The sequence below is a fragment of the Anopheles merus genome, chromosome 2R (assembly GCF_017562075.2).
Source record: "Anopheles merus strain MAF chromosome 2R, AmerM5.1, whole genome shotgun sequence".
NCBI classification, from domain to species: domain Eukaryota; kingdom Metazoa; phylum Arthropoda; class Insecta; order Diptera; family Culicidae; genus Anopheles; species Anopheles merus.
The window spans coordinates 49,064,675-49,078,569 of NC_054082.1; the positions used below are offsets into that span (position 1 = coordinate 49,064,675).

Consider the following 13,895-nt stretch of genomic DNA (forward strand, 5'->3'; position numbering starts at 1 on the left):
TATTCATTGTTTGAAATATGGTCAAAGTCTTCGAAGATCCATTTATTATATTTTCCAGTATTACTGTTGATTGTATGAGTGATTTTGTTTGCTTCTTCTTTCTCATTACAGCCATCACAACTATTGACATAAAGCCACTGGATCAACGCAAAAAGGCAACCGGGTCAGATATAAAGCCGCGCATTGCACATGGCCAGGTCAACTGCATCTACCAAACAGCGCTCCGGTTTCTGCATCGCTACTAGTGTATAAATATAACACAATACAACGAGACAAAGTGCGGTCTCCCTTTCCCCACCCGGTTATGCAGTTTGACACACCTAACCTGGTAGCTACTTAATCGTGCGCGCGCGTGATCGTAACCGTGTGTTTGTGGTACGTAAAAGTGTCGAATCGGCGTGTCTCCAGGTGTTTCGATTAAGTAGCCGTCTGTTGCCTGGTCTCGTTTGTTTTATTGCGAGTGTCCAACATAAATTAGGTGTAGAAGTCGGCGGTAAAGCACCGGCCCGGAGCCATATCCAACACCGCCTAGCCAATCTGACATCCTCCAACCCCTCTGGGTGGTGAATTCCGTGTGTGTGTGTGAGCGGTGTTTGCAGCGCGGGATCGCGACCGGGACACGACCGCCAAAGTCCGGCGCAGTGCGCGAGTGAAAGTGTTGCAAAAATAAAAATTATCCTACAAAATCTCCATCCGTGTCCAGCCAGAGCAGGGGTAAAAGTGTGCGACACACCGCTCTTTCTCCGCCTGGTGGTGTAACACATTCACTACAAGTATACACTGACACGAACACATACACACACAGTTCGGCACATGCATGCAAATACCCTAAATTAGTGTAGTGTGGGCGGAAAAGAATTTCGGAATTTTTCCGAACCCATCCGAAAAAGAGAGAGAAAGAGAAAGAGTGAATAATCCGCGCAGCGCACGCAACCAACCAAAACCCGCGGACACAGCCGAATCGTGCTAGGCGACTGCTGACGCCAAAGACCGCCAAGTTAGATCAAGCGAGATAGGGAGACGGAGGGCACAGGTGCCCTGGAGATTCCGGTTCCGAAGGATCGGTTTACTATTTCGGGTCGCCATTCGGACAACAAAAAGCCGCCAACCTGGAACTAATGGAATTAGAGAACATCGTGGCCAATACGGTCTACCTGAAGGCGCGCGAAGGTAAGTTAAGGGCAACCCCAGTCGGGAAACAGGCGGCGGCGGGGACTCGCCAAGAGGGTCGTTGTTTCTTCGTCTAGGTAGAGTAGTTTGTCGTGGGAAGAGTAGGCGGAAGGTAGGTGGGGAACGTGATCTATTTTAGGCGCGCCGCGAAAAACGATCTAATTTTGGGAGTCTTCACCGGTTTTCCTACACACATTTTTACACGCCAAATCCTTCACGGCGGTGCACGCGGTTTGCATGCCGCTTTTCCCGCCGTTTCCCGCTATTCCCGGCTCCGCGTGGTTTCGCAATGGAAGAGTGGTTTATTTGATTGCTCCCGTGTGTTTGGACGCGGTTTGTTTGGTGCGGTGTTGTTTGTTTGGTTGTTACGTTCCCGTTTGTTTGCGCTTACAAACAGGGGGCCGTTATGAGAGATCGTCGACGTGTTTTTTTGTGTGTATAAAATTTATCCCAAAAACCATTGGTTGCTTTAGTGTGGGGTTTTCACCTCCAGGGCAGACTTGGAGGATTCCTGTAACCAGGGTCGGAACGGTGGGGAGCAGCGAATAAAGTACGCTTTTCTATCGTGTTTGTGCGCAGTGTCGGCGAGTGTGTAGATAGCAGTGTTGAAAAAGATTTGTCTGCTGCCGACTGAGTTTTTCTTTCGAATTAAACAAACACACGTAAATAGATGATTGATAGTGAAGCATTTATCAAAAGCACATGCTTCTGGAGGGTTTGTTAGTTTATGATTGGTTTGTAGTTATGAAAACGATTTACTAGCACGATTTAGTCGGTATTCGGTGGGGTGTTTATTAACAACTTTTGAAAATAACTAATAATATGTTGGCGGCATTGCACCGCGCACTGTATTGTTTATTAAAATGTCATTGGTTCGATTTAATTGGATAGGAAGAAGTCAACAAAAAAAAAAAAAAAACTTTGATCTAAATTCGTTTTAAGCTCGAAAAACGTTCAGTTTTGTTTGAAAATTGTCGCAAAAGTAATCAACATTGTGACTGTTTCTCCTACACCATGTTTTTCATCGTCGCCTGGGGCGCAAATCGAATCGAAAGTCTATTTAAAATCGATTTCTAACGAACTCTCCTGAAGCCAACGCAGGCAGATGGTTGCTGCAAGTCCGTTAGAAACGCCAAATAGAAGTAAGGCGAAAGAATCAAAAGTCATAAAATAACTTTCTGTACGAAAGTTTGCACGGAGCAGCAAATAGCTTTGAAAGGAAGTAAAAAAAATCGTTCAATTTACAAACACATACACACACACACACACACCACTGGCGGGTCAATCTCATTTTATTGCCAAAGTTTCGGCAATTTTTTTTACGAACGATTTTTGTCAAACTCAATTTTGATTTACATGAACTCAACAGTACAGTTCTCTCTACGCGACTGGTAGCAGTTACTTTTGTTAGTTAAACTTTCTGCTAAAACATGTGTATCGTGTGGTTTTGTTGTCGTGCCAGTAGTTGGACAATGTGGGTTAGGGGCCACAGTCTCGTAATATCGTGCAGAGGTACAACGGCAACAAAAACTATCCAGTTTGTTATTGAAAGGTGTAAGGTTACTGGCAGATTGCTTTAATTTAATGAAATGTGTTTGTTTTTGGCTCGCCTGCCAGATGCTCCCTGGACTTATTGGGCAGGGAAAGGCAATTCCTTGTGGGGGGAATAAATTAAACTGCAATCAATTACTATCAATTAATGTTTAATCAACCTTTTTGACTCCCTGGTGGTGTGCTTCCTTTAAACCATCTCTTAGGTGCGGCAATAACTGAAGACGCATATACTGCATGTGTGTGTGTGTGTGTGTGTGTGTGTGTGTGTGTTGGATGACAACACTGGCACGGGTCAAGCAATCTCATGGTGGTACCAGCTGCTCACCCTCTCCACCCACCCAGTACCGTGTTTTCAAACTTGAAAGCGGATCCTGTTTGATCTAGTTCGCAAATGATATTAATTTTTGGGCAAAAAATAAACACACATACACACTTACCAGTTCCGGAAAATGTGATGTTTTTGTTTGCACTGGCCGTTTCTACCCACCCTCGGGGAGTCGCTTGTATGAATGTAAACCCTTTCCTCATGCAGCAGCACCCGAACTCGCCGCGCACGGTGCTCTCAACAAAGGCGTTCGTTATGTAGTTGGCGCTTGTGTGCCACTGACATCCGGAATAGGCCCAGTAGTCCGCATGATCCGAAATGGCTTAATCGATCGACTACTTGGTACAATTTCGTTGGGTTAGAGAAATGTGTTTGGGTAATTATTTTGTTGGTAAGTGGGTCGGTCGTCCGTTGTGCACACAGTACGAAAAGGCGTCGTCATATCCGTTTCGGTTGTGGTACGTATATGATGGGCTCGCTGGTTGTATTTGGATTGATCGCTGACGTACCTTTTCTCGCTAATCCGCGCATGTGTGACGTCACGATCGCTCGGTAGTGACGACGGCAGGGTAGGTTCACCACGTTAATAAAAATGAACCAGCTGCCACGGTCTCGTTCACCCAGTGCCTTGCCATCTCTGGGTGCTGATAGATTTCGACGAATCGTGATAGCAATAGATAGGGTTTAGGGCGATACAGCGCGAAAGCGATTCCAAAATCAAACACTGGTTACAAATTTCAGTGTTGATAGTAAACCCTTTTTGCTGACACACACATACACAAAACTATCGGAATCCCAGGATGGAGGAATGTCTGCGCGAAAAGAAGGAAGCCGATTTGATGATTGAATCCGCTCGGTTTGACGACGGTGAAGAGGTCGAGGTCATGGATTCGCTGCCCTGACAGTTGTCCGTCCGTGGGCCGGGCCGGGACATTGACAGATGAGGGATGAAGTTGTCCGCTGACGGTGATGTAGTGCGTCGGCGCGCTCCATAAGCGGCGGCATCCACTTGAAGAGCTATTCTCACGCAATGCAGCTAAATCCTCGTTGTTGTTTTTTTGGAAAATGGACACAACGCAGCGCAACTGTTATTGAGCTGGTAGATACCAGTGGCTGGGCCGCTTCATATATTGGTTTGATTTGTTTAATAAAAAATCCACGATGCCCCACTTATGCAGGGTCGTATCTGCTTTTATCCGTCCGTTTGTTAAGGTCATAACTCTTCGGAAGTGGTATGTGTGTTGCTGACTGCTGAAAAGATATCAAGAATCGTTTTGTTTGAAATCATGTAAGGATTTAAGTTGAAGGATACGTTGTTGTGACAGGTTTGACAGAAAAGCACACAATTGAAGGGTATTTTGTTGGATACGTTGGATACGGTTGGATTTTTGACGTTGGGCTTCAAAGCGCTTCAATCAATGAACCTTTCATTCACATCAAATCTTTACTCGGTACTAGGCCATTGTCATTTCGTCAATTCCGGGTGGGGTACCTGAAAGTCTAGAGCAGAACATGTTTTGAACCTATTTTATACTGAAATCATTTCCTCGATAAATTTAGACTACTAATAGATGCTGAAATACATTATTTTCGACTATTGGACTTACGCTAATGCCTTTGCATTGGATTACTAGCATCGCTCGAGAACCGACTATTTTGTCCTTAGTTCCGAGTTCATGTATGAGTCTTCATGCCACTTCGTAGGTACAATGCTACTCTCATCGCACCGATCGAAAACAAATCAGCAAAGAGTTTATGCCGTTAGCCCTAATAGATTGTAAATACGCAATTGATTGAAATTATCCATTTCTTGCTGTTTTTTTTCATCCTTTTATTCATCCACTTCATGTCCGCTTGCTCTCTTAACCTTGTATGGCCCTGGGGTGCCACTGGCTTGTCACGGGACGAAGAAAACGGTGTGACAGCATAAGCCGGCCGACTGACGAGATAAGGGTGATAATATGCGCTATTTCCAGTTCGGGCTTATCTTGACCTAAACAGCCCCGAGACCCGTTTATTTATTCCCAGTGCCACATGCCCCGCCGAGATTGGCATGTGATTTGGTTGTGAGTAAACAAAGCGCCACCACTTGCGTCGTCTGTCTGTCCCTCCGCCACCGGCCACTAATGGACCGAGCTAACGCACACCGTCTCGTAGCGTTTCGGTGCGATTATTAACAGTGCTGTGAGGTTGGGTTTTCGTTGACCAAAAAGTCGGTCTTTCAGTTGGTATTTGAATGGAGCAAAAAAAAAATGTTGATAATTATGCGAGCGATTATTTACATTTGACGTGTATCGCCTAATCTGGAACAGAAATTACTTTCATGTATATTTCGCCATATTTCTGGATGTTTTTGGGATTTTGATGAGTTTTAATGGTCAGATTATGGTGGCACATTACAGTTTTTTACGACTTTACGCTTCCTGTGAGATGGATATTGTGGGACGAAGTCACATGTACACACTCAACAACAACAAAAAAACGTCTTGTATAAACATTCCTTCGCCTCCACACAGAAGCCGATTCATTCATCGACAGAATGGGCTGCTGCAGGATCGAAGATGGCAAATGCAAAGCAAAATATTGGAGCGCTGCCGAACTGCCCCGTACTGGTTCGCAGCCGACCTTACAATCCAAAGTACAAAGCTTGGGCGGCGCAACATCAGTATTATCATCATCATCATCATCATCAACATCAGCGTCGTCGTCGTCGTCGTCATGATCATCAACCTCAGTCAGCGCAAGTGGCGATGACGACGAGCAAGAGAAGCGCGAAGGGAAAAGAGCTCTCATTATCACAGTCACTTGCGGTGCCGGACGGCCGTCGTCGTCCAATAAACCGCGCAGCAGCAAACGGATTCCGAATGACGTCGGTTGTGTGTGTGTGTGTGTGTGTGCCGAACCCCGGGTCGCGTCACCTAGGCTGGCCGCACAGCGCGCCGTTTCGCAACGTCAATCGCACCTTCCGCTGCGTTTCTCATGTTCATGTTTCGTTTCCTGCCTTTCGTGAACTATCCCCCGACCCGGACCCATCAGCCTCCAAGTGCTTTGACGGGGTTTGACATACACGCGGTGGGTATGTATGTTTGTTTTGCATACAAATAAAACATGCACCCTTGTATACTTCGTCTCCACCGCCCTGATGCGGCGTTAGTCTCTTCGTTAAGCGATCCCGAAAAAAAAATCAGAGAGAGGATCAGATTTTCAATTGACTGGCAAGATATAGAGTGTTTACCGTGTTCCATCTGTGCCAGCGAGACAGGAGACGAGTAGTGTGAATATTCGAGCTGTTGTAATGCCACAGCTACACACAGTCTGATCTCTGTGTAGTCTAAGGGCCGTTTCGGATGCCCAGAGAGTTACCAAAGCGGATCGATTTTGTATGTTACATCGTATGTACCGAGAAAGCTTCTGTCTGCAGGCAGCGAACAGAAAAAGCTCTCCCTCTGGTCGTCGAGGTGAGCTTTCCTGTGTTTCGTTCTTTCGCTGGAGCCAATAGTCTGTCCGCGGGCCTTATTGTAGGATGCTGCCACCTCGTAAAATGATAATTTGATTCTCACTTTTTTTATTCGATTAGCTTGCTTCCTGTCGACGTGTCGGCTGGTGCCACCTCGTTCGGATTCGACGAGCCCGGTGGTTTTTGCTTTGCCGCTGTCGTGTAGTGGTTTTTCCTGTGAGACCCGTCTACAGAGGTACGTTCAATGGCACTGTTCACCGGTGCACAGGGTTATTAAGCATCAGCATGGTGGAGGTGTACCAGCTGCTCAGTTGACGTGTGGCCACGTAAGACTCGTCCATCGGGCAGCAGGCGGTAGTTGTAATTAGGAAAATTATAACTACATTTATCACACCTTTGTGAGAGGTGTGGTTGGTGTGCGAGCCGCCAGCCCGACTTGCTTCGAGATCGAGAAGTCGCTGGCAAATTACCTTCGTTTGACCGGTGGACTGATTGTAACGCTTTATACAATTTCGACAAATTACAGCATCGTCCGCGGTTACACCTTTTGGAAATGCCGCGCACGAATTGCACTTACCGCCATTTCTGAAATTCGAACTTGATTAGCTTGTTACCAATGGCGAACGGATTGGTGAAAATTGATGCTAATATTCTGTTTGTGCGACAACATGACATGCGGTATATGAAGATGCCGTGTGTCGTCGTGTATTATAAGCGTTTCACGCCAACGGGAAGCTCTAGTGATCAGCTTGAAGTGAAGCAGTGGAGTGTATAAAAATTGTATGAGTTTTTTTATGTAGTGTAAAAAAGTGGCATTGACGTTTCCGGGCGGCAAAGATCAAAGGGGACCGACCGGTATGTGCCAATTCTTCGGCAAAGAAACTAGAGAAGGTCGCTTGTTTGGCGTACAATTTAGTCAGTCGCGTTTCAGATGCGCCTGCCTCTCAAATGAATAAAGATTTCATTTGCAAAGTGATGATGGTTTCCTCTGTGTGTGTGTGTGTTTATTTTTGTTTTGTTTATTGCGCTGCTTCTACCGGCAAAAATACTTCTCCGAAGTAAACAGGCGCCCCACCACCGCTCATTGATATGTAAAACAGAAATAATGGGAAGCAGTGCATATTCCCCCGGGGGTGGTGGGCAAAAGGATGTAACAGGATAATCGTGCGCAGTGCGGACTGGTTTGGACTCGTCACTGGCACGGGCAGGACTCGTCGTTCGCTCGGTGTGTGGCTGTTTTCTTTTTTTGCTTTCCATGCTTGGCCAAGCATGAACTGCAAACGACATGCGAAAGGTTGTTTCCGATAATCGAAAGTGAATTCGATTAACTCGCCGAGTCTTCTGTTCCGCCGCAAACGGCAATCTTCGACGAGCCCGAACGTTCGACGGATGTGCCATACATGTGCGGTGTTTGCCGAACGACATTCGAGCATTGTTTGTGGTATTGTTTCGAGTGTCGTTGGCTGGAGCTACTAAGGATTCGGGATATTTTTAGGCATATCGACGAAACGATATTCCGCGGAGACTTTGCTGAGCTTCGCAACGTTGAATTACGCTACTTTAGCCGTGTGCAATGAAGCGTCCATGTTAACATGTTTGGCAATTGATTCTGTTTTGCTACGCAAGATGCTCAGTAAAGGTAGGGACAATAATTTCCCAACATTTTAGATTGCAATGCACATTGGAAATTTTTGGAATCCAATGGCGACGGGTAAATAATGTCGAATTAAGCGTTATAGATTTTTCTGGTTTAAACAAGGTAATTAAACATTTCGTTGTAGCCTTATAAAAATGTGAGTTTTTATGTACTATCTTTTAGATACTATAAGATTTAGACTTACACACTATCAGTGGATTTACATTCCACAGAAATGACAAAAAAATGATTTAAACTCTATTGTATTTGTTTTTATTTTTGCCATCTCTTCTTATCGATCTTAAGTTTACCATTATCTTTGAAGATTACAATTTATTTAGTATCCTTATGTTGCCAAAATTAATAAATTATACAACGCTGAATTTAATGGATTTCGATTATTATGAATACGGTCGGTTACGTGATTAGCGTCGTTTTGCTGAATTGATTGATTCTCAATAATCAATTTTTCAGTAATTGAGTAATTGATGATACATTTTTGAATTGTTATATCAGGTTTTTTTTTGCGGAAATGAAACCTTTCGGGTCAAGCTTCCAAAACATATTTGAAAGTCGGAATTTGCTCCGTTTTTGCCTATTCTTAATTTGTTCGGCTTTCCTTCCCCAGTCTTTATCCAAGTCTTCATCTAAGCCCTATTGTCTAGTCCCAGTTCCTTCATCAATCTGTACATCAATTCTCATTTGCTACATAGATCTTATTATTTGTTATTGTACCCATCCCCATATCTGACAAAATCTGCAATAATCAGACATTTGATACTGGTATTCTTCTTTAAACATATGAATATGAAATAGGGTAGCGAACTGTGGATGGTTCACTCTGACACAATGAATTATATTTTTATTTGTTACAAAAAATTAAAAAATGAACACATTCTCCGAATCTCTGAGCAGAAAAGATAATATATTTTGTTACTAAAAACATAATTTCATTACTTGTTACTTGTATCGTTCACAATCTTGAAATCGCATTTTCTACCACATTTAAGTAATTTCTGTCGAACCGGCGGTACTCCGTCTTAAAATGTAAAGCTTTGTCCCCGGAGGCACTCGTGGGACGGGCAGGAAACATAAAGGACACGTTGTTATGGTTAGGAGAGTAATTTACTTTCATAATTGTGCAATGCCGCCACAGAGAGGAGGTAAAGCATAATTCGGGTATCTAATATCCACAACAACACAAGAGGCTTGTTAATGGGCCGCGCGATGGTGGACGCACCAAGACCACAAATGCCGCTTTCTGCGAATCAATTTAGGAAGGAATTTTGATTATCAATTGTGTAAACATTTTCAGCCCAAAATCAGTCGAGAAGGAGGTGTACAGATAGGCGGCATGAAAGCAAGAAAGCGGGGGGCATAGAATAATGTCTTTGAATCGAATTTCGATCGAAGGGCAAATTAGTTCGAAAACAGCCTGAGAGTGGCTCTTGATGCTGCTTTTTTTCCTTCATTGATCAAAATGAAGTGCGTGTGCGATATTGGGTGTGTGTAAGTAAGTGGTAGTTAACGTGCTTTTCAACAGCAACGATATGTCCAACAGGCACCGTCGGGTGTGCGTTTATTTATTCATGCTGCCGTCAGTAAGTGCCATTTGCCAGCGGCAATTAGCGACGCCTGTTAACGAAACGATCGTTTAATGTGAGTCCGCACACTATTTATGCTGTGCCGACCCATACAAACGACCCATAACTATTGTGCTCCGATTGTTTGTGCTCGTGTTGCGCGCGTCACCCGCGACTAGGTCGTCGGACCAGCGTCGTCAGCGTGAGAACACACTCCTTTTTCTGCTGCCAGTAGCCTAATGCAGCGCACCGTGAAAAGACTTCAAGAAGGTGGCTTACGTCGACTCCGGGACGGTGAGAGGAAAAGTGGGTGGTAATTAAAAGGTATCGTATCCAATCAACAGCCCCAACCGGTGTGGTGGCCGTCAAAACGACGTTCTCTGGGCAATTGTATGATGATGCTTTGGTTGACGGCGAGCCACTACAACACTGGACTGAGTGGTATCGTTTTCTACTCAATGCAGCCAAAGCCGGAACTTATCGCAGCTTGATGAGCTTGTGTGCAACAGGGCGGCGGTGGGAAAAGTGGTAGAAAGTGGCAAATTGGACTGCTTTAATGTTGGGCACGGGGAAGGCGTGGAAAAAGCTCCCATTGTTGAGGCCGAAGAACGAATCGTGGACGAAATTGGAAGAATGTTCTTCTCCAGCAGCAAACCATTTATATACTGGTCTTTTCTTAACACGGCGTGGCAAGCGCGTTTTAGTTTAATTGAAGTGTGCCGTAGCACGCACCACCCCGTTGTTGACAGCTGAGCGGAACGCGGCTCAGAGCGATTGCATCGTGTTTGCGAACTGGACGGCCTTCCGTCCGGAGAGGACGCACAAGCACACCTTGACGCGCGCGGTGCCGAGTTTCGCGAAGCGGATAATTAAGTGTGCGTCTTCATGAATTAAAGATTTGTGCTCTTGCTACCATCGAGCTTAGGTTAGGACGCGCTCTGTAAGGGCACGGAGAGTATCTGGTGCTGCTGCTGCTGTTGGTGCTGGCATATAAAGTGTCAACGTGTTGGGTAAGGATAATGTAAGTTCGGTCACTACAGAGTCGAGACAGCGACGGTTCCCAGAGTCGCGCACTAGCGTTGGCGTTTACGGTGCGAATCAAGCTCGCAGAACCTTAGGCTACCCGATACGCTGGGTGGACGGTTTTGTGGTCGATGGTGTGTCAAATGTCATTAGTAAAGTTTTCTTAATTATCCGCTGGGTCGTTAACTCGCTCGGAAAGTGTTTCATCTTTGATTCGGATAATTAAAAGTAGGACCCTTTGTAAGATCATGGGAACGCACCGGTTGGAACGGCAACATGCAAAGGGCAACCGGTGTACAATTTGGAGATACGGCAGGCAGCTTTATCCTGTACCTTTATCCTTTCTCCACCATAAAGTAACCCCAACAGTAATTGAACCGTAAAGAATATTCGGCGGATGATTGCTACACCTTCAAACGAAAGTGCCTTCAGTTGAGCGAAGCAACTATTCAATCAGTTGTTTTGCTGTAGATGATACGCCATTTAATCTAATATCCAGTCGTTAGTGCTTGTTCTTGTTCCGAACGGTGTACCACACACGGTGTAACGATTGTGTCATAATAGCGCTCGTTACATCGTTCGAGCTTTAGGATGCAAATAGCTAGGCCGGGAAATTGCGATGCTTTTTGTATCGTGTATCATTGGCCGTACAAAGACGAATACGTTTGAGTGAGTGAAGAGTGAAGGATGCAAGGGATAAAGGACACAGCGTAAGTGTACATGGATGGGCAGGAAATTGTAATTAACGGCGTGAAATGCATTCCGTCAATTCTTCGCCTTGACCGAAGTGGCCGGTGCGGTTTGCTTGAGATGTTGCATCCGTTTACAACGTTTTTGCTTTTTTGTTCGAAAAGAAATTTACAGTATGTTTGCAGGTTTAGTCTGGAGTGTTTCTACTTGGCTCAGTAGTGCCTGGAATTCTGTAAGCTTCATTTGCAATCGTTTCATTGAATTGAGACGTCTCTTGGTGCTCAGATGGCAAAGTTACGAATTATTACATACTGGTGCGGAGTATTCGATATCTTGGTATGTATCTTCAAAACATAATTCTTCAATAACTTTGTTGTTACATTAATTTTGGTTGGAGTAAGATAAATTATATTTTTATTTAAATTGCAAAGATGAAAATAATTTGAATTTTTATTAAAAAAAAAAAGATAAATGATTAACAGAGCAGAGGGAGAATAGTGATGAGGGGAGTCTGTGTTAATTACAATTGGTTGCACTAGAGGAAAAGGGGAAAAGAATTTACAATTTTGACCACACGTAGTTTATGGATGACGCTAAGGGTTGTAAGGGTTGTTTGGATTAATGCACCTCCGGGGCAAAATGCACCCTTCCCGTGTTATACATTGCAAGGCTTTTACCGTTAGAAAAACTAAACTATCGTCGTTCTGAGAGTTTAACAGCGCTTCATGCACAAAAACAGATAATGGGACTGAAATTTCAGTCTGTCAGCTGGTTGCATTGTATAGCAGTTTTCGAGCTATCAAAGTGGGTGTAATATACAGGCTTATCCCAATCGGTATGTATTTAGAAGGCTGATTTTTATAGCTTCTGCCTCTGAACATAAATTTTCAAGAGTGTTTGTGTACTCGGAAAGTCGCCAGAAAGCAGAGGAAAAGTTTTAACCCGTTCTGTCAAAAAGTGATGTTCAAATTTGGTTATAAAAACAGACTATGAGACCACCTGAACTACATACATTTGGATTCTAGATTCCACCATCTGATCTCTTTAATGCACCATGGGATAAATGAAAACACCATCTTATTTTGCCATTTCTTCAAGCAGATGCTCGAATCTAATTCTAGCTTTGATGCTACAATAATCTAGATTAAAAATCGCAGGCTAGTTTTGTGTCCGGTTTTGTACGGAGTGTTTACATGATTTCAACCTCCAATTGTCAAACTCCATACAAAAAAGCTGACTAGAATCGCAAAGAGCCCCAATATTAATAAAACAAAAACATTAATGGTATGATGTTTTTTTTTATTTATTTTTTGTGAATGTTTGTTCTGTTTAATCAAATTAGAGCTTTAAATTTTGTGTCGGTAAGAATGCATATTTACACGTATTTTAATCAAAAATGTTTTCAACTACGAACTGGGGCATAATGCATCTAACAGATCGGGGCAAAATGCTTTAGTTAGGCTAGTGTCTGTGCTTCATCGAATGCGATTTTATCGGAAGGCCTGTCAATATTTTATATGGGATTTGACAGATAACATTGAACAACGAATCCAAACAATTTCGTCGTCAGACTTTATCTGGCAAATTCCATACAACATTTTGACAGAGCACGTCCGATAAAATCGCTCGCGAAAAAGCACTGCCACGGGCCTAAGTGCAGTGCAAACTAGAATTAGTTTTTTTTATAGTTGACATTTATATTGGAGCATTTTCCCCCGTTGATCTGGTGCGTTGTTAAGGTGAGATTAGCCCCATTGCTATGGTGTGTGTGTTTTACCTCAGCACTGGTTTTTTTTGGCTCAACCAGATAAAAATCGCTTTGGAATGGATCTGCTTAGAAAATGGCATGTGTATGGTTTTTTTTTTGGGGTAAAATTGACCAAAGTTCGTTAACAGACAGCTTACATTCACATTAAAGAATCATATTACTTGATAAAATCAACAATCGCCAGCGAATTTAATTGGAAATTAATCAATTTTCTTTAAGTGGTTTGCATTATCCCGTGAACCCTTGATTAAAAACACCGATGACCGATGCCCATAATAAGATGAAGGAGACTCTCATCAAATATCTCAACGCTCAAGCTGGCTGAGTGGCTAGGGAATATTTATCATCCGCGTTGAATTTTCCTAAGCACACCTTATAGACAGTTTCGTTCCGCCATATTAAATTTCGACAATTGTGTACCGCAAATAGTTTTGATGTTAATTTTTTGGCTTGTAAAAAATGCAAGTATGAAGTCACCTAGTTTCAATGGAAAGGCAATGGCCCCCTAGCGTATGCCCAATATTTTGATACAGTCAGCCCTTAACTTGGTTTCACTCTACTACGGCTCTCGAATTCGTTAAGCTTCTAACGGTACACAGAGAGTGGTGGGTAGTCGGGGGTGTTAACCGTTCGTTTTCCCTTTTTCTGTCTGTCGACCCGTTGACCATGGACAAGTGCACGCTCTCGTT

General features: G+C 43.8%; 1 protein-coding gene across 4 annotated transcripts in view; it reads left to right on the forward strand.

The window, feature by feature from the left end:
- LOC121601543 (G protein-coupled receptor kinase 2) overlaps positions 1-13,895 on the forward strand; it is a 64,712-nt gene that overhangs the window by 15,464 nt on the left and 35,353 nt on the right. For all 4 annotated transcript variants that reach the window (XM_041930359.1, XM_041930373.1, XM_041930366.1 and 1 more), the window contains one exon: positions 112-1,170. In XM_041930359.1, coding sequence (XP_041786293.1) covers positions 1,119-1,170 — 52 coding nt within the window. In that variant the 5' untranslated portion in view covers positions 112-1,118. The remainder of the gene's footprint in view (positions 1-111; positions 1,171-13,895) is intronic.